The following is a 19,844-nucleotide window of genomic DNA, read 5'->3' on the forward strand; positions in this document are numbered from 1 at the left end:
GGGGAAGTTGTCCCTGGATCATGGGACCCTGGCAGTGGCGGGCTGCACAGGCTCCCAGGAGGGGAGGTGTGGATAGTGACCTGTGCTTGCACACAGGCTTCTTGGTGGCTGCAGCAGCAGCCTTAGCATCTCATGCCCGTCTCTGGGGTCCGCGCTGATAGCGGCGACTCGCGCCCATCTCTGGAGCTCGTTTAGGCGGTGCTCTGAATCCCCTCTCCTCGCGCACCCCGAAACAATGGTCTCTTGCCTCTTAGTCAGTTCCAGACTTTTCCCGGACTCCCTCCCAACTAGCCGTGGCGCACTAACCCCTTCAGGCTGTGTTCACCCCGCCAACCCCAGTCCTCTCCCTGGGATCCGACCTCCGAAGCCCGAGCCTCAGCTCCCCATCCCCACCCGCCCCAGCGGGTGAGTAGACAAGCCTCTCGGGCTAGGGAGTGCTGGTCGGCACCGATCCTCTGTGCGGGAATCTCTCCGCTTTGCTCTCCGCACCCCTGTTGCTGCGCTCTCCTCCGTGGCTCTGAAGCTTCCCCCCTCCGCCACCCACAGTCTCCCCCCGCAAAGGGCCTTCCTAGTGTGTGTACACTTTTCCTCTTTCACAGCTCCCTCCCACTGGTGCAGGTCCCATCCCTATTCTTTTGTCTCTGTTTATTCTTTTTTCTTTTGCCCTACCCAGGTACGTGGGGGAGTTTCTTGCCTTTTGGGAAGTCTGAGGTCTTCTGCCAGCTTTCAGTAGGTGTTCTGTAGGAGTTGTTCCACATGTAGATGTATTTTTGATGTATTTGTGGTGAGGAAGATGATCTCCGTCTTACTCCTCTGCCATCTTGAAGGTCCTCCCTGTCAGTAGTTTTTCAGTCAACGATCCTTTTTTTTCATTTCCTTCATGCTTAATCTAGTTTCATTTGCTCACAGGGTGCCCCGTGCAGAGGTCTTGCCCCCAGCACTTCAGACCAGAGCTCCTAGGGCAAAGTGGCTGCACCCAACACCTGTAAATATTTTTGGCTTTGCAGGCAATTTGATCTCTGTTGCAACCTCTGCTTTGTAGTGTGAAAGCAAGCCATAGATAATACACGAATGAATGGGTGAGGCTGTGTTCCAATGAAACTTTATTTATAAAAACAGATGGAGAGCTAGATTTGACCCTCTAGCTGTAGTTTGCCAAGCCCTGGCATAGACAGCTCTTTGGAGAAGTTGGACAGGAAGTAAAGTGGAAAACTGAGGAAGTAATTGAGGGGGACAAGGAGTACATGAACGTGCATGTGCGTGTGTGTGTGCGTGTGCGTGTGCGTGTGTGTGTGTGTGTGTGTTTTAAGATGGGAGATTCTAGAGCATACTTTTTGCTGATGGAAAGGATACTGTGGAGAAGGAGAGGTTAACGGTACAGAAAAGAGAGTTTCAGTGTAGAAATAAACTCTTATATAGGCAAGAGGGAGTAGGATTAATGGTACACGGATGCTTAAGAAGTTGATTTTTTTTCTGTGATTTGGTGTTACTTTGTGTGATATGAATATCAGTGTTAACAACAAGACCGATAAGGGGAGTCTGTTCCTGTATGTGGTGTTCTGCTTATAGGACCATTTAACATGATGAACTAGGCCTAGAGGAGAGTTGAGTGAGAGGAGGGTAGAATGTATTACTTAACTTGTTAGATTTGGGGTTTAATTTGGGACTTTGTTGGATTGGCTAGACCTGGATCAATAAATGTAGCTACCTTCATTTTTCCTGCAGATATCTTCAAGGCCCTAACTCTGATTCTGTGAACTGACAAGCCCTAGGAGTTACAAAAAAACTTCTAGCTCAGTATTCTTGGTCAGTTTTTCTACCGCAGTTTACTTGGTATATTCCTGTCAGTTAACATAGGCTCACTTTGGCAGTTATTACACTGAGGAGAGAGGAGGGAAGAGGGTAGGCCTCTACCTCACCACTCTTCTGCCTCCCCCCCACTATTGAGTCATTGTTCTAGACCTTTTTGCATACTTTAACTGGGAATTTTAAAGGCATGTTTGTTCTTTTCCCTTGAGCAGTTCAGGCGTCTTAATGACCTCAAGCACATTTCCCCCCTCAGAGGTTTCCCCTACTGTAGGAATGCTTTGCCTTTTGCAGACCCCAGTATAGAAGAAGGATCTTCAACATATTAAATCAGTACATATTTTCTTGGTGAGCACAGACAGTAGTAATCCAGGCGGTGGATTCTTTCGCAGCTTTTTATGGTCATCGACTAGGCTGCATAGAAGAGAGTTACAGAGGACTTAGGCAATTCCTGTCTGCTGTGTGAGCCCCCTACAACACAGACCTGCTTTCTGAAAATGGCCTGTCACCTGTGTTGAAAATGTTTACCACCAGGATTGGGGCTTATGGACTGAAGAGGGTTTTCATTTGTGCTAATGCTCACTTTGCTGACTAACTTTTAAGACTGGAAGAAATTAGAGCCCTTAATACATCCATGTTATAGAATTTCTGCTTGACTTTTTAAATTATTTTTACACAAAAGTAATATTTGTCCATGATTAAAACAAATTTTTTTCAAACCATACAGCAAGGGAAATATTAAAGTGAAAAGAAAATTCCCATCTGCCAGAGGTAATCACTGTTATGTTTCTTGTGTGTTTATTTATGTGTTTGTTAAGAAAATATGCCCATGCAAACACATGGGCTCATGTCTTTATCTTTTTCTTAAAGCCTGAATGAGATCATACAATATATTATTTTCTACAATTTGCTTTCTTAACAGTCATATCTTTCCTCATCAGGACTCATGGATCCAGCATCTCATTCTGCCTTAGGGCTGTTTCTTCTGCCTGGAACAGTCTTATCCCAGATATTGTCATGGCTTACTCTTCCAGTCCTTACTTAACTGCCACCTTCTCAGTGATGCTTTCCTTAGCTGCCCTATCTAAAAGTTCAATCCCTTCCCTGTCACTTCTATTCCTCTTCCCTATTAGTGACTTTTTCCTAGCACTGATTATCTATAATACTTTTTATTTTGTCTATTGTCTGTTCCCCCACTGTAATGTACACTCTATGGTGGGGAGGAATTTGTGACTGTGACATTCACTGCCAAATCGCCAGCCTTTATAATAATTCCTGACCCCATAGTAGATGCTCAGTAAATATTTGTTGAAGCAACGATTGAATGGTTATGTTGTTTTACCACATTTGGGTACACCATAATTTATTAAATAATTCCCTACCATGTTATAGAATTTCTGCTTGACTTTTTAAATTATTTTTACACAAAAGTAATATTTGTCCATGATTAAAACAAATTTTTTTCAAACCATACAGCAAGGGAAATATTAAAGTGAAAAGAAAATTCCCATCCGCCAGAGGTAATCACTGTTATGTTTCTTGTGTGTTTATTTATGTGTTTGTTAAGAAAATATGCCCATGCAAACACATGGGCTCATGTCTTTATCCTTTTTTCTTAAAGCCTGAATGAGATCATACAATATATTATTTTCTACAATTTGCTTTCTTAACAGTCATATCTTTCCGCATCAGGACACATTGATCCAGCATCTCATTCTGCCTTAGGGCTGTTTCTTCTGCCTGGAACAGTCTTATCCCAGATATCGTCATGGCTTACTCTTCCAGTCCTTACTTAACTGCCACCTTCTCAGTGATGCCTTCCTTAGCTGCCCTATCTAAAAGCTCAATCCCTTCCCTGTCACTTCTATTCCTCTTCCCTATTAGTGACTTTTTCCTAACACTGATTATCTGTAATACTTTTTATTTTGTCTATTGTCTATTCCCCCACTGTAATGTACACTATGGTGGGGAGGAATTTGTGACTGTGACATTCACTGCCAAATCGCCAGCCTTTATAATAATTCCTGACCCCATAGTAGATGATCAGTAAATATTTGTTGAAGCAAAGATTGAATGGTTATGTTGTTTTACCACATTTGGGTACACCATAATTTATTAAATAATCCCCTACTGATGGTCATTTAGGTTTTCAGGTTTCCCTACTTTTATGAACAATGCTGTATTGAACAGTCTTATACATATATTTTTGTATTATTATAGGATAAATTCATAGAGGTGGAATTGTGAGTTTAAAGGATATACACATTTTAAATTTTGAATACTTGTTTCCCACTCCCCTTCCTCTCCTAAGGAAAAAGGTATTATCAAATTACAGTCCTGCTAAGAGTGTGTAAGGATACCCATTTCTCTATGCCCTTGCCTACACTGATTGTAATCAACTTTTAAGCCTTTGCCAATCTGATAGATGAAAATGATATCTTAATTTGAATTTCTTTCATATATAAGTAAAGTTGAGTACCATTTTATATAATTATTTACCTTTTTATTTACTTTTCTGTGTATCTCTTTTTTTCTATTGTTCCATTAGGTTGTTTTGCTTGTGTTTCGCCAATGCATCTTTGTTTGCTTTGGTACATTTCCTGTCTATAGACTGCAACCAGGTATAACCCAGAGAACAGTATACATCTGGGCCACAGCTATTCTCTGCCTAGAAAATTTCTAACCCTGGTGTTAACATCTTCATCTCTTCTTCTTGCTCACGTTTTTATTTATTAGTAAAAACAATCATATAAACATATAGCAGATGTTGGCTGTGTGCTAGGCACTGTGCTCAGCATTTTATTTATTTTTAAAAATCTATTTTAGTGTCATAGCAGCCCTATCAGGTAGTACTAGTTTGTCTCTGTATATATAATTTATATAGAGAGAGAAACTGAGGGATGGTGCTGGAGATCACACAGCTAGTAAGTGCTTAAAGCCAGGATTTGAACCTAAGCAGGGTGGCTCCAGAGCCTGCCCTCCTAACCATCAAGCTCTGTTGCCTCCAGTGTGGGCAGTGGGTTATGCTGCCCATTCTGTTTTCAGGAGATGCTTCTGCCCATATGTCCTCATTCAGAAAATTGACTGCAGTTACTGAAACAAGAGAAAGGTATTCATGTTCAGGTCTGGGAGTTTTATCTTATAAGCTAGTTTTCATTACATGGTTCAAAATCGAAATAATAAAACAAAAGGTATATAGTGAAAATTTTCACTCCCACTCTTGTCTCATCCACTCTATTTCCCCTGTCCTCTATTTTTGCTACTTTCTGTATATACTTCCTGTGTAACTTTATATACTTATAAACAAAATAAATGAATATATATACATGCACACAGGCATATCTTGTTTTATTGCACTTTGCAGATACATGAAACACAGAAATCTCTGGCCTCAGGGACTTTACAGTTCTTCAGGCTGAGAGCATAAATGAAAATAAAGTGTGGTGTTTATATGACATGTTACTTTCTTGGCTGATTGAGGCTTCAATACAAAGCACACTTAGCCTGCTGAAGGTAGTGAACGTGTGTACCTTGGTCTTTCGAGTTACTGAATAATAGGTCTCTTGAGCACAAGATCTATGCCTTATTTATCCTACTATCCTCTTCAGGACTTCATGGTTGAAAAATGAATCTGTGCTTGTTTTAAGTATAGACTTCAAGGAAACTTTTAATTCATTTTTCATGAACCCAAAGGACAATTTTTAGAATTGTTTTGATTTTGGAATTCATCCCTGCCTGAGGGGTCTTGTGAAATTGGATTGAAATGAAATTTTCATGTGCCTAATTAGAACAGAGGAGGATGGCTCATCTATAGAGGGTGTGTTTTGGTGGGGATCTTCTTCTTTTCCCTTTACTGAGTCTTCCTCCTCTGTTTCCTCCTACCCATGGGCAAAAACTGAAAAAGAGTCAGTTAATCCCAACTACATAACAGTGTTTTGTGGCTGTGGGCAAGCTACCCTCAATTTATTTGTTTTGGGTCTCAGCTTGTGTTTATTACAACCTAATTCTATTGAAAGACATCTTTGTTCAGAACCCCTCCAACAGTTCTGGACATTCCAGGAACCATGAGGAGGCAGTATGATATAGTGGTTGAAAGAGTAGACTCTGGAACCGGCCTGCTGGCATTGAATTCTGAACCCTCCATTTTGGCTATGACAAGTTACTGAACTTCTATTTATTTTCACCGTCCCCAAGTAGACATCATAAATGTTAGAGATCTTTGAATTGATTCCGTTTATTTTTCCCACTGAGCTTTACAGCCAAGGACAAGAACTGAAAGAGGAAATCTAGCACTTATGTTTCTCTAAGCACTTTTCATCAGAGATCATAATGCACGTTACATATGTAACGTGCACATATTACACACATATAACACATGAACTGTCTAAGCATCGCTTGCTTAATCTGGTGCAAGGAATATTCTTCTTTGACGGAACATGAATCCTAAAGAAGAAAAGCCAGCATTAACGGTCACACAGAGTTAGAAGTAGTAATAGAATGTGGGTTTTCTCTTAGCCTCCTGTCCTTGGCTGCCAAAGTGTTCTCTGAAGAATGATTTGTGAGAGGCCTTTTCCTTTGGAAGCCTGTTACTGTCATAACAAGAAAAGAATCTCTTTGGAGGTGTATTTTGGGGCACAGGATAGACTTTTTCCTCCCCATCGTTTTTGTTGTAGGAGTCTGGTGCTGCTGCACTTCTGATTTGGGAGAAGAGGGAAACACTCTGTTGCTCTTTACAGGGCTAGAGATGAGTGGGGAACATGACCTGTCAGGGTGTGCCTGTTACCCCTTACCCCTGCATGCCTGGAAACCCATCAAGTAGTCTCTGCAGGGGAAGGGAGTTGCATTGCTTCAGAGTCTTTTGGACATTTGGACATCTTCTTTGCATCACAGTCAATCTGATCTGTTCCCTTAGGCTCTTCATTGAGAAACTACCAAAGCATCGAGATTACAAATCGGCTGTCATTCCTGAAAAGAAAGACACAGTAAAGGTGGGTCTTCACTTTAACTGTTGCCCATCTAAAAGCTTCAAAGAAGCATAGACTAACTCCAAAATATAAGTAGCAGTATCTGCATCTGAGCATCATATCCTGCAAATAGGAGATAAGGCCATTTCACCAGATCAGTTACGAAATATCAGGTATGGTATGGTAGGGGGTATTTTAAATTAAATTATTTAAATTTAAATTATTATTTAAATATTTTTAGAAACATTGTTGCCATTGCCAACTTGACTTCAGTCTTTTTACTTCTCTACTTAATTAGCTGGCAATTGTTCTAATGCCCAGTTTTTGATTCTGTGTCTTAGAAATTAAAGGAGATTGCATTTCCCAAAGCAGAAGAGCTGAAAGCAGAACTGTTAAAACGATATACCAAAGAATATATAGACTATAATGAAGAAAAAGTGAGTATGTAATAGCAAAAAAAAAAAAAGGAAATTATTTTGGTTTCTTAGGCTGTGACCTAGGATTCTAATAGATATTTCAGCAGATCTTGTGATTTTAATGTGATATTTTACTTTATTGGCAAAGACCAGAAACTTAAAAAAGGTGTTTAGGCTGAGGATTCTAATACAGATTTAGCCTGCTTATCTAAGAGGATGACTTGAGGGACAGAATATCTATTGCTTGTCTGCCACGTCTAGAGCTAGAACCTAAGAACAATGAAAATCGCACTAAAGTATAGGGTTTTTAGATCAGAGAATTTGGGGTATTTGATACACATTTGATTATATCCAACATAGGATATACCTGTTTATAATAATTGGGGTTTTTTTTCAAGCTATTTTCAAATGATTCTTGTTAGGAAGAGTCAATTAAAACACATGAGAAGCTCTGAGACAGTGTCATTGGTCTGTGTCAGGTGAGAACACACACTGCAAGCACTTCCACATTTTTTTGTACACTCTACTGAATTCTGTTCTGGACTCTGATGTTGAAAATCAGTAGAGAGGTGAACAGCTATGTATTTCTAAGGTACCCAGTGAGTGAAAACCTTCATGAAGGAGATTGTTGCTTGATGTTTCTTAGTAGTTTAAAATGTCACTCTATATTGGACCAATCACCAGAAAAATTTCAGAGGCTTCATTCAGGGTTAAAATTCAATAGAGACCCCCAACATGGCAGTTGTAAGTTTGGATTTGGTTCTGTTTCACAGCCTTACTTGGGATACAGAATGTATACATGGCACACCAGAGGCTAAAATTGTCTGATACAGATTATGAGGTGCAGGCAGTAAGTTGCCTTGAGATCTTGATAAAGAAGAAAATGCATTAGTTAAAGTCATTGGGAAAAGGTACCGAGAGGATCAGGACTTTAACTGTTTTTGAAGAATAGGTGTATGGTAGTTAGATAGACGGGAGCAGCAGCTGTTCCACGGGTGTAGAGGTACTAAGGGAAGCATGAATTCTGTGTTGGGAGCTCACGCTAGAGCAGAAGTACGTTTGGGGCAATCTCCCTGCTGAAAAGCCTTGTCCTCCTAAGATGTGAAGTCACTTGAGTGTTAAGTGTTAGCCTAACTCCTATTCATTCTTTGTAGAAGAAGGAAGAGGAAAAATTTGCCCAAAACGTAGCCATCCAGCAAGAGCTGGAAAAGGAAAGACAGAGGGTGGCACAACAGAAGCAGCAACAGTTGGAGCAGGAACAGTTCCATGCCTTTGAGGAGATGATCCGGAACCAGGAACTAGAAAAAGAACGACTGAAAATTGTACAGGAGTTTGGGAAAGTGGACCCTGGCCTGGACGGCCCATTGGTACCTGACTTAGAGAAGCCCTCCCTAGATGTATTCCCCACAGCACCTGTTATATACACACAGCCTTCGGACTGTAATACAACTGTAAGGCCTGCCAAGCCACCTGTAGTGGATAGATCCTTGAAACCTGGAGCATTGAGCAACTCAGAAGGTAGTGAATTCATTTGCTTGCGTCCTCTTCTATCTCAGCTGCAGCCAAACAGGGTGTCATTCCAGGAGATTCAGCTACGACTACCTCCATGATCCCACTCATTAGGCTCTGGTCACAGAATCCATTTGATTAGTATTACCATACTGTGTTCTATCACAGCTATATTATAAAGTGGGCTTTGCTTAAGACATATAGTTTACCTGGGCCAGGTTGATTTTCTGAAGAGCTAAGAACATCCTTGAAAGTCAGACCCTCAGCTTTTAAGGGTTATACAGAGATTTGAAATGTTCAGTGAACTAGAGACCACTGTTGACCTTTTGTAAAGGAAATTTGAGATTTATAGTACCACTTTACAATTCAACCACTGACCTTTAAATAATAAAAAAGAGCTACTGAATTGTGCTTGCCCTGCAAATGTTCCTAATTGGTAAGGAGCTTAGTCAAGGTAAATATTGTATGTAGTCAGTGATAATTCAGTGTAGCCATAAAACTATTGAGTCTTTCCTCCTCTCACCAGTGTATGGCTATCTGAGAAAATAACAATAGCAGCAAAATGATGAGTATGCCTTGATTATTAGAATAGATTTTTTTGTTAGGAATTGTCTTTCAAGTAGTCATGTAAGGAATTCAGCTTCGCAGAAGATCCACTTAAAAGGACAAGGCAAGAGTGGGCAAGGGGTGCTGGACTCTTGAAGCCTGGCCTTCAGGGTTTCACCCCATGTACTCGGCAGGATTGTCTCTCACTATTATTCCTGAATAGCTCAGAAACTTCTTTTAAGCAGTAGTTTACCCTTGTGTTAACTTGCACGATTAAAGCCTCTTTTCTTTTCTTGAAATAACATACTCCCAATGGCTGTGGCAGGAGGTTGGAGAAGAGACTTTACAGCCCTTTTTCTTCTGCCATAAGGATGAGATCCCCACGCACTGCCTACAGTTGCGGGACCCCAGTGATTTAGCATTGCTCTCCCAGGGCTGCCAGCTCTGAGGTCTGCTTGGGGAGGCTGTGGCCCATGATCTCAGACGTTTCTTCTTTCTCCATTACAGCTCCTACAATCGATGGACTGCGCCACGTGGTGGTGCCTGGGAAGCTCTGCCCACAGTTTCTCCAGTTGGCCAGTGCCAACACTGCCCGGGGAGTAGAGACATGTGGAATTCTCTGTGGAAAACTGGTAAAAGACAAATGCTTTCCTGAGCTGAGACTGTTTCTTCCCCCTTGGCCTCCTGTGACTCTCAGAGAAGATATCCAGGGTCAGTTACTCTGTGTGCCAGTCCTTCTGCCAAAGAGCCATGGGCAGCATAATGCAATGTCACCTTGATTTTAGTGACACTGTATTTGATTGATTTTCAGAGTCCCTTGAACTGAACTGATTATTTTAATGCCAGTGGTAAGAAATACCTATTTCTAAACTTGGTAGGAAGATCCTGTATATCAGCTTTCGAACACCGACTTTATGGCAGGACCTGGGAATATGAAATATGTAAGGCACAGAGCATGTGTCCGCAAAAAGTACCCAAGCACTTGGGAGGGATGGGAGATATACACCAAAAGATAGATAGTCTGCTGACTAGTATGTACAATAAAAGCGCTAGGAATTATAAGGAAAGAAGGATCATTAAATGGAGGTGCTTAAAGAACCCATTACTAACTGCTGCATAAATAAACACATAAGGTGGAGGAGACTTAAACTGAGCTTTAAAGGATGGGAAGGGCTTAGAGAAATAGTAAAAGGAAACTACTCTAGACATGAACAAAGGAAGAGAAATGGTACTATACCCAGAGCTGCTTAAGAATCATGAGTAGACCTGTTTGGCTGCAGCAGGGAATTCCCACAGGGCTGTGGGCACCTGTGGCTTTGCAGAGGGCCCCAAGCAATGTACTTGGGCAGTCAAGGTTGTGAACATGACTGACATAAGGGACTCACCTCACGAAGAAGACTCATGCTGGGGGGAAGGGCCTTCGCTTGTATAGATGTTTAACTTTCCACCGCTGTGACAGAGTGGGGTTGCCTAAGTGCCAGGGAATTGTGATGAGTTGTTTTCTCATTTGACAGATGAGGAATGAATTTACCATTACCCATGTCCTCATCCCCAAGCAAAGTGCTGGGTCTGATTATTGCAACACCGAGAACGAAGAAGAGCTTTTCCTCATACAGGATCAGCAGGGTCTCATCACACTGGGCTGGATTCACGTAAGCAATTCCGAGCTCTCCAGGGGTTCGTCTCCTCTTCTCACATGATGTTATAAACACACTGCTTATTTTTTTCTTGGAGCAGAGTGAATTGTATCCAGACTATTTAGATGGTTGTATTTCCCTCTGTTGGATGCAGACTTGACTTCCCTAGCATGCTTAACTGCTTGCACCACAGTATTGATTTCCGGACATTACTTAGGGCTTTTTAACTTAAAATTTTTTAATGGAAATGAACTTGTTTCCCTAAAGTCCCAATTCCCCTGTGAGCATGAACAGTGATAGGATGCTAGCCTAGAGTGTATGTGGACCTTGACGGTAGAGGCTATGCGTTACTTCGTACAAATGATGTTCCTGAAAGGTATATAAATCAAAATATTTTAAATGAGCCAAGGAAGTTAATTCAGATGCCTCCATTTGGTCTTTCTTAAAGCAGCCTATACTTTTACGTAAAACAGAGGGCCACCAATATAGGAGATTTTCAAGTGTCTGCATGTCTTAACAGTCTTCTGGTAATATTCAGGTAAAATATAATTCCATCCCTAAAGATTACTTCTTAATTTTTCTTTCTATTCCTTTTCAACCCCTCATTCTCATAGACCAAGCTGTTTTCCATGTTGTGTGACAGGGTTACATACAAACAAGGCAGCTCATTTCTGGATTTGGGAAGATTGCACACACTTGTATGTTAGAATTTGGGAAATACTGACCTGTGAGGCAGTCAGTGTGCCTCTGTCCTTTCATAAATATTTGCCTTTTATTGTGTATCCCCCGTTATAGTACATGGGGAGTAGAAAACTTGTACCTTATCCACCAGGGGATACAAATTTGAGTAAGATATGATTTTAGTCTTATAAAGGAGACTGACATATAGACAAGTCATAACTCTTCATGTGAGGCAGAATGTGCCAAGTGCCTCAAGAGGTGCAAACAGCCCTGTGGAATTCATAGGAGGGAAGGATCACACCTGGGGTGATTTTCTAGAATTTTGACAAGGTGAGCCAAGGGAGAGTTACATATGGAGGGGACAACATTGGAATAGGCAGACTGTGATCCTGGAGCATTGAGTGGTCCAGTTTTCTGGGGCTTATGGTTCATATCAGGAAACAGTGGTAGGTAAGCTTTCACATGATACATTAGGAGCAGTGTTCTGGAGGGTTTTGGGTGGACAGGCAGGATAGTTCTGCTTTTTAGTGAGGAGGTTGAGGCAGGGAGATCATTTAAGAGGTTAATGTGATGATAAAATCTAATAATGATGAGAGCTACAGTGACGGCAGTGCATTTGGGAAGGAAGAGATAAATATAGGATTTCAGAGGATGTGGGGAATGAGTAAGAGAGGATGATGAGTAAAAGTGATGACTTAGAGATTTCAGGCCTGACTCATGGGGGTGGCAATGATTAATCATCTCATAAGCAGAAACAGAGGCTCCAGCAGGAGAACTTACTTGGAAGTGGGGCAAATGGTGTCTTCAGTTCTGAGTATTTGACATTATATTGGTGGAGGTAATTATCAGGCATTTGGAACTTGGGAACAAGGTCTAGGTGGGAAAGAGAACCGGGAGACCTCTGCATAGAGCTGACCTTGGAAGCCTTGGAACTGGAGGAGGGTGGAGAGCAAGAAGAGATTCACTGGCAGCTTGAAGGACAGGCCACTTAGGGGAGCATAGGGAGTAGTCAGTCATGAAGCGAGGAGATGTCAGAGAAAGGTGAGGGGAGTGTTAAGGCACAGACGCCAAAGGAGGAGGAACGTCTTAAGAAGAAGCTTCAGGATGTTAACTATGTCACATGTTGCAGAGAGATGAAGACTTGTATGAGCCCTTTGGATTTGATGAGGTCATTGATGACCTCAATATAGTGGGTTTTAGGCAGATTAAAAAGTTTTAAGAAGTAATGGGTATTGAGGTTGTGGTGATAGTGAAATATATACTGATTTTTTGAAGAGCTTAGCACTGACTAAAGGAAAGGAAAGAGATGGAATGGTGGCTTAAGGAATAGCCACGTGGAGAGAGTTTGCTTGATTTATGGTTTAGTGTGAAAATGTGTTCTGTTTTTATTTTGTTTTTTTTAAAACCTTTATATTTGAAATGTGTATAAGAAAGTACATAAAATAAATGTGCACTTTAATGAATCATTAAACAAACATCTGTGCGCACACATTACCTAAGTCAAGAAATAGAGCGTCGCCAGAAGCACACTCCCACCTCCATGTCCTGCCCAGTCACCCTTCCTCTCTGGTATAGATAGTCCTTCACTTGACATTTCTGGAAATTCTTTGCTTTTCTGTATAGCTTTACCACCTAAGTGTGTATCCCTAAACTAGTTTAGTTTTGCCTGGTTTTGAACTTTATGTAAATAGAATTATATAATATGTATTCTTTTGTACTTGGCTTCTTTTGCTCAATTTTTAAGGTTCATCTGCATTCTTGTGTATAGTTGTCTGAACTTTTTTTTTTAATATATTTATTTATTTATTTATTTTGGCTGCGTTGGGTCTTCGTTGCTGAGCGCAGGCTTTCTCTAGTTGCGGCGAGCGGGGGCTACTCTTCGTTGCGGTGCATGGTCTTATTGCAGTGGCTTCTCTTGTTGCGGAGCATGAGCTCTAGGTGCACAGGCTCAGTAGTTGTGGCGCATGGGCTTAGTTGCTCCGCGGCATGTGGGATCTTCCTGGACCAGGGCTCAAACCTGTGTCGCCTGCATTGGCAGGCGGATTCTTAACCACTGCGCCACCAGGGAAGTCCCTGAACATGTTTTTAAGCCCATTGAGCTGGTGGAGTATAGTGGAGCCTGTGCAGGAGATGTCAGAGGTCAGGAGAGACAAGGTAATGTGAAGATAGGAAAGTATTAAATCAAAAGTACAAAAAGGGAGTCATCTTCATATGGGGGAGAAAACACTCACTCCTCTGAGACAGAATTGAAGGAAGAAAGAAAGATACAGGGAGATTTTTGAGGTTATAATTGGAGGGGTTGAGGGAACTCATTTTAGGTGATCTTGCTATCAACGAGGTTGAAGTCTAGATCCACTGCCCAGCAGGAGGAGACAGGTAAGTTTAAAAACTGGAGAAGATGGGAGAAAGTTTGGAGTAATTTCTGTTTAGACTTCAGGTAGCTCTTAGCCACAAATGAGTAAAAGGATTTTTTTTTTTTTTTTTTTTTTTTTTTTTTTCTGGTAGTACGTGGGCCTCTCACTGTTGTGGCCTCTCCCATCGCGGAGCACAGGCTCCGGACGCGCAGGCCCAGCGGCCATGGCTCACGGGCCCAGCCGCTCCGCGGCATGTGGGATCCTCCCAGACCGGGGCGCGAACCCGGTTCCCCTGCATCGGCAGGCGGACGCGCAACCACTGCGCCACCAGGGAAGCCCTAAAAGGATTTTTAATATCAGTGAGGGCCTAGCTAGGAAGAAATTTAGAGCCTAAATTGATAGTATTCCAGCTTTTTTTCCCCATGATATTTCTGTAGCATTCCTTCCTAACTTGGGATTGAAAGCAAACAAAAGCAGACCATAACGTTTGCTCAGATCTTAAAATTGGTAAGAGGAAAAGGCAAAAGGTCAGTTCTTCCTTCTGTACCTTGCCAGCTATAAATCAGGTTCCCTGGTCAAAAACTTTGTATGGTCATGTTTATCACCAACTATTGTGTAACCCCCAACTCAGTATTCAAGGCACTCCTTCACCTTGTCTTAGTTGGCATTGCTCTCCTGTGGCTGCTCTACTCATCCAGGCACCCAGGCTGCCCTGAGCATTCACTCTTCTCACTTATTTCTGCTCCTTTGGTGTATTGTTTTCTCTTCATAAAAATGCCTGCCTCTGTCTCCAGCATGGTGGGCACAGTGAGCATAACTGTTTTTTCAAGAAACTTGACTGTAAAGGGAAGGAGAGAAGGTGCAGTAGTTAGCGGGGAGCAGTGGCTCAAACAAGATTTTTTGGTTTAGTTTAACAATTATTTATTGATCCCCTGCTATGTGTCTGTATATCATCTTTCTAGCTAACCCACCTTTAGATTGGAGGCCTTCATCAGCTTGTGTAGGTCTTATTTGTCCTCAGTTAAAATTTCAGGCTGTAACCATGGGATGTAGGGTGTTGGCACAGGCCATTTGTCCCTAACAGTCTATAGGATCATATTCTTATTAGGTAGAAACTGTTTCTCCCTTGTGGTCATGAAAGTTCTTTCCTTCCCCATGCAGACCTGTGTGTAGATTTACGGTCAGCACTCAGCTAACATGTTCCTGTATTGCAGACCTCTTCCACAGTGAGCTGGTCACAGCATTCTATGCAGTTGTGCTTCTCAGATGAGGCTGCACGTAAGAATCATTTAATGAGCTTTAAAGAAAAGAATTTCCTTCTCAGGATGGATATTTCCAGGGTGGGGTGCAGGAGCCTGTGCTTTTGACAAGTTTCTCAGAAGCTTCATTTTTTGCACAACAGGGTTGAAAACACTGGTCAAGCGCACATATTTATTTTCTATGTTTTCCTGTCAGTAAAGATTGGTGGTCTTTTTGAGTCATATTGGGTCTTTCTTTTTCCATCCTTGTTATCTCACACCCCCTCTGAGATGAACGTAAGTCATAATATGGTCCATTTGTGTACCAAGAGTATGCTCAATGAAACATTAAATAACTGGGGGATTCCAGTGGTTAGGACTCAGTGCTTTCACTGCTGTGGCCCAGGTTCAATACCTGGTTGGGGAACTAAGATCCCACAAGCCACGAGGCACAGCCGGAAAAAAAAAAAAACCCATTAAGTAACTGAAAACAAATGCGATAAACTGAATGTAATTTAGATGGTGCTTTAACGGATTACCCTCAAAATTCAATATCTTGGTCTTTTTCTCAAATAAGACAGGGTCCTTATTGCGTGATTTAACTACCCTTCTGAAATCCCAGTAACCCTCTGCCTCTCATATCCTTGAAAGATATGCTTTAACCACAGGACAGCTTTTGCCACTTTTGCCTATAGAGCCCCAGACTCATGCTTGACCTTTTAACCCCTCCATCAGGCAGAAGAATCATTCATCTAACTGTGCTTTGTTAAGTCCTTGACTTCTACTAGGTTGTTGTATTGGGCAGCATGTACTGTCTGTTCCAGTATGGGAGACGCCATTGTGTCGAGAGAGCTTGTGAGGAGCCAGATAAGTCTTGATGGTCAATTAGAAATTGAGTCTCTTCACATACTCATGTTACACTATACTCGTTTACAGTGCTGCAAAGGAGGTTCATTACTTATTATTAACTTCAGGCATATTCCTCATGGCTGCTAATGGCTTTGTATGTAAGGAGATCGTGGCAAGTTATTGAGAATTACTTGGCTCTACCTTCCTTCATGGGCCAGGCTTGACTGTGTATTCTCGCTGAAGGGGTCCCTGCCTTTTTTTCTATTCTCAGACTCATCCCACGCAGACGGCCTTCCTCTCCAGTGTTGATCTACACACTCACTGCTCCTACCAGATGATGTTGCCAGAGTCGATAGCCATTGTTTGTTCCCCCAAGTTCCAGGAGTAAGTACATAGGGTGCGGTTCAGGGTTTTGCAAGGAGATAGCGGGGGAAAAGCCTCAGAGGAAACGTTCTCCATTCTTAAGACCTTGTTCTCTATAAAATATATAGATTGTGGTATTGATTGGCTTTTTTAAAAGGCTTCCTTTTAAGCCCTATATCCTGATAAACCTACTCTACTTGTTTACAAAAGTATCCAAGCAACAACCTAGGTGCTTTTATAAGAAAAGGACATAAAAAATTTGAAGTGTTTGACTTGAAGCAGTAGGAATTTCAAGAGATTGATATCAGATTAGAAAATTTCAAAATCCAACAGATTATCTCTGAAAGTTAACTTCTTTTTCATTCTAAATCCTGTTATTTACTATGGATTCTCCCAGTAAAACTAGCGTGGTGGCGGTGATGAGTCATTCTCTAACTCTGATTCATTCACCAGAGAAGAGACCTATGAGCCAGCATACTTTTGAAGCTGTCTCAAAGTGAGCTTTTCACTGCTGTGTGTGTGTGTGTGTGTGTGTGTGTGTGTGATTGAGGGGACACCTTTGCTTGATTCTAGACCTGCTTTTTCTTATTTCAGAACTGGATTCTTTAGACTAACTGACCACGGACTAGAGGAGATTTCTTCCTGTCGCCAGAAAGGATTTCATCCACACAGCAAGGATCCACCTCTCTTCTGTGTATGTATCTATGTAGAAGAAATCGGAGCTGTGCTTTAACCAGGGAGGACAGTCAGAGCTGATGAGGCACATTGTCCTTTGTGACACACATAGACGATCAGCCTTGTCACTTATTTTTCCAAATCTTCCTAATAAAAACATACATGGGAAGCGGTGTGGGATAGGAAGGAGTTTGAGTCTTAGCTCTGCTACGTAAGGACTGTGTGTCTTTGATCAAGTTACTTAACCTTCCTGGGCCTCAGCTTTCTCATCTGTAAATGGAGAGGATAATAATAATAATACATACTTGAATAGGGTTATTGACAGGGTTAAATGAAGTGATGCACAGAAAGTACCTAGTGCAGTAGCTTGCTTATTAAATGTTAGGTATTTTCCTTCATCATCATCAGTTGCTAAGCCTGCACTTTAATAAGAGATTTGAATTCAAAAGAAAAAGCCACTTAAGTAAAGTTTATTTAATTTTGGAATTTTGCTTTTAATTTGATTTTAGATAACAGGGATTTTTATGACCTTCTTAGAAAGTTTTTTTCCCCAAGTGATATTCTGTGAGTAAAAAGTTTCAGTTGCTGATAAGTATGTTTCAGTTTTTCCCCTCAAGTCTAATGTGATAGTATTGCTTCACACCATGCTGGCCATGGAGTATTATTATTTCTTTTGGGTTCCCTGAAAAGTGACCAATATGGAAAAGGGACTCAGACCCTTGTCACATAAAAGAAACTGGGGATGTTTAGGAGAGAACCCCAGGGAGCATCTGAGAACTGACTGTGTTAGAAGAATTATTGTATAAAAAGGTATTGGGTGTGACTCCCAGAACTAAAACTCAAGACCCTGTGGGCTGACAGTTTTCAGCTGAGTATGAGAAAGAACTTTCTAACAGACTTGTTCACAAATAGGTTAGCCTGCCTTGGAATGTAATAAATGTCTAGGTACCAGGATGTTGAAACAGAGGCTACACAATCCCCCAGAAATGCCTAGGCTTTCAGTTAGGATGAACTGAAATCCTAACAATCCCCCTTATGCATGCCAAGAGGGAGTATTCCCCATGTGAGAGTAGGTGTACTTTGTTATCTGGTTGACATAATAACCCAAAAAGCTGCAATGAATTCAGCAGTTATTTTAAATAAATGTATATTTTATGAATGTCTCTAGAATATACATACGTTTGAAAAATAAATGAAGGTATATGGGCCCACGTTGATTCAGGCTACAGCCTCTTGATTCTGGGTTGGTGGAAGTAATAATTCCCAGACCCCTTACCATGACAGCCATGTAAGTAGCAGTCTGGCTGCCAGCCTGGGAACCACTAGCCAGAATGAGCATTGTAAATAGGAGTTTTGTTTGTTTGTTTGTTTGGGTTTTTTTTAAACATATATATTTATATCTTATGACAATATACAAAAGATATAAGAAGTTAGGCAGTGAATTGCTTATTGTAAATAGTTTTTAAACTTGCTTTTCAAAGATAAGAAAACATACAGGAAGTTAAGTAAAAGATATCTTCCATGACTTCAACAAGTAAGGAGTTTTAAAGATGACTTTTCAGAATTTTCCAGGACTTTCCCTTTCTTTCTTTTTCCCTATTGCAGAGCTGCAGCCACGTGACTGTTGTGGACAGAGCAGTGACCATCACAGACCTTCGATGAGAGTTTGACTCAGACACTTCCCAAGAACTATAAAACCATATCAGTGTACTGTAGCCCCTTAATTTAAACTTTCCAGAAAGCTCTGGAAGCATTTTAAAATAGAATAGAACGTATCACCTGGGGGAGAACTGATTTTCTATTTCTGGTTTGAAAAGAAATAATTGAATATGTTTTTTAGGCACATCTGGAAAGTAGCATGATCATGCTAAAGCAACTTTTCAGTCTGCCTGTAACTAAAAAATTAAGTTGAAAAAATGTTGTAATGAATACCTGTATACCCTTTGTTCTAGATTCACCAATTGTTAACATTTTTTCCCTCTCAGAGATCCTTCTAATTTCTCTGCCAACTTGTTTATTGTTTACCTTTGGACTAATTAAGGGCATCTATGCAGAAATTTGGAAGCCATTTAGAAAATCTTTGGGTTTTTCTCTGGTTTATGGCAATATTAATGAAGCTTATCATAAGGCTGAGGGAGAGCTTGCTGCGTTTGACCAGATGGTGAGGCCCAAGAACCCTGAAGAATGATTTTGTCAGGAGTTATTGTTATTTAACAAATATTTCAGGATATTTTTTCTTCTACAATAAAATAACAACTATATATATTTTTTGTGCTCTAGAGTGATCTGTTGGATCAAGCATTGTCTAGAGAGGTTAACTAAATGGTCTGGTTATTTGGGGAAAGGTGAGGGGAAAATGGAATTTGAGATGTACCAACATCAAACGTATGTTCCGGGCTTCCCTGGTGGCGCAGTGGTTGCGCGTCCACCAGCCGATGCAGGGGAACCGGGTTCGCGCCCCGGTCTGGGAGGATCCCACGTGCCGCGGAGCGGCTGGGCCCGTGAGCCATGGCCGCTGAGCCTGCGCGTCCGGAGCCTGTGCTCCGCAACGGGAGAGGCCACAACAGAGGGAGGCCCGCATACCACAAAAAAAAAAAAAAAAAAAAAAAAAACGTATGTTCCAGTTCACTTATTTTTTTTTTTTTTTTTTTTTTTTTTTTGCTGTACGCAGGCTTCTCACTGTTGTGGCCTCTCCCGTTGCGGAGCACAGGCTCCAGACACGCAGGCTCAGAGGCCATGGCTCAAGGGCCCAGCCGCTCTGTGGTATGTGGGATCCTCCCGGACCGTGGCACGAACCCGTGTCCCC

At 41.5% G+C, this 19,844-nt stretch overlaps 1 protein-coding gene across 7 annotated transcripts in view; it reads left to right on the forward strand.

Annotated features, from left to right (window-relative positions):
• Window positions 1-19,304, forward strand: part of STAMBP (STAM binding protein) — a 36,495-nt gene extending 17,191 nt beyond the window's left edge. For 3 of the 7 annotated variants that reach the window (XM_024133518.3, XM_024133519.3, XM_024133517.3), the window contains exons 3-10: window positions 6,719-6,794; window positions 7,112-7,207; window positions 8,341-8,704; window positions 9,749-9,873; window positions 10,756-10,893; window positions 16,272-16,384; window positions 16,958-17,057; window positions 18,644-19,304. In XM_024133518.3, the coding sequence (XP_023989286.1) occupies window positions 6,719-6,794; window positions 7,112-7,207; window positions 8,341-8,704; window positions 9,749-9,873; window positions 10,756-10,893; window positions 16,272-16,384; window positions 16,958-17,057; window positions 18,644-18,700 (1,069 nt within the window). In that variant the 3' untranslated portion in view covers window positions 18,701-19,304. Of the gene's footprint in view, window positions 1-4,836; window positions 4,930-6,718; window positions 6,795-7,111; window positions 7,208-8,340; window positions 8,705-9,748; window positions 9,874-10,755; window positions 10,894-15,127; window positions 15,192-16,271; window positions 16,385-16,957; window positions 17,058-18,643 lie in introns of those variants that run through there. The other 4 variants (XM_028496554.2, XM_028496555.2, XR_008618920.1 and 1 more) reach the window with 4 other exon arrangements.
• Window positions 19,305-19,844: the final 540 nt, after the last annotated feature.

This window comes from Physeter macrocephalus, chromosome 12, assembly GCF_002837175.3.
Source record: "Physeter macrocephalus isolate SW-GA chromosome 12, ASM283717v5, whole genome shotgun sequence".
Lineage (NCBI taxonomy): Eukaryota > Metazoa > Chordata > Mammalia > Artiodactyla > Physeteridae > Physeter > Physeter macrocephalus.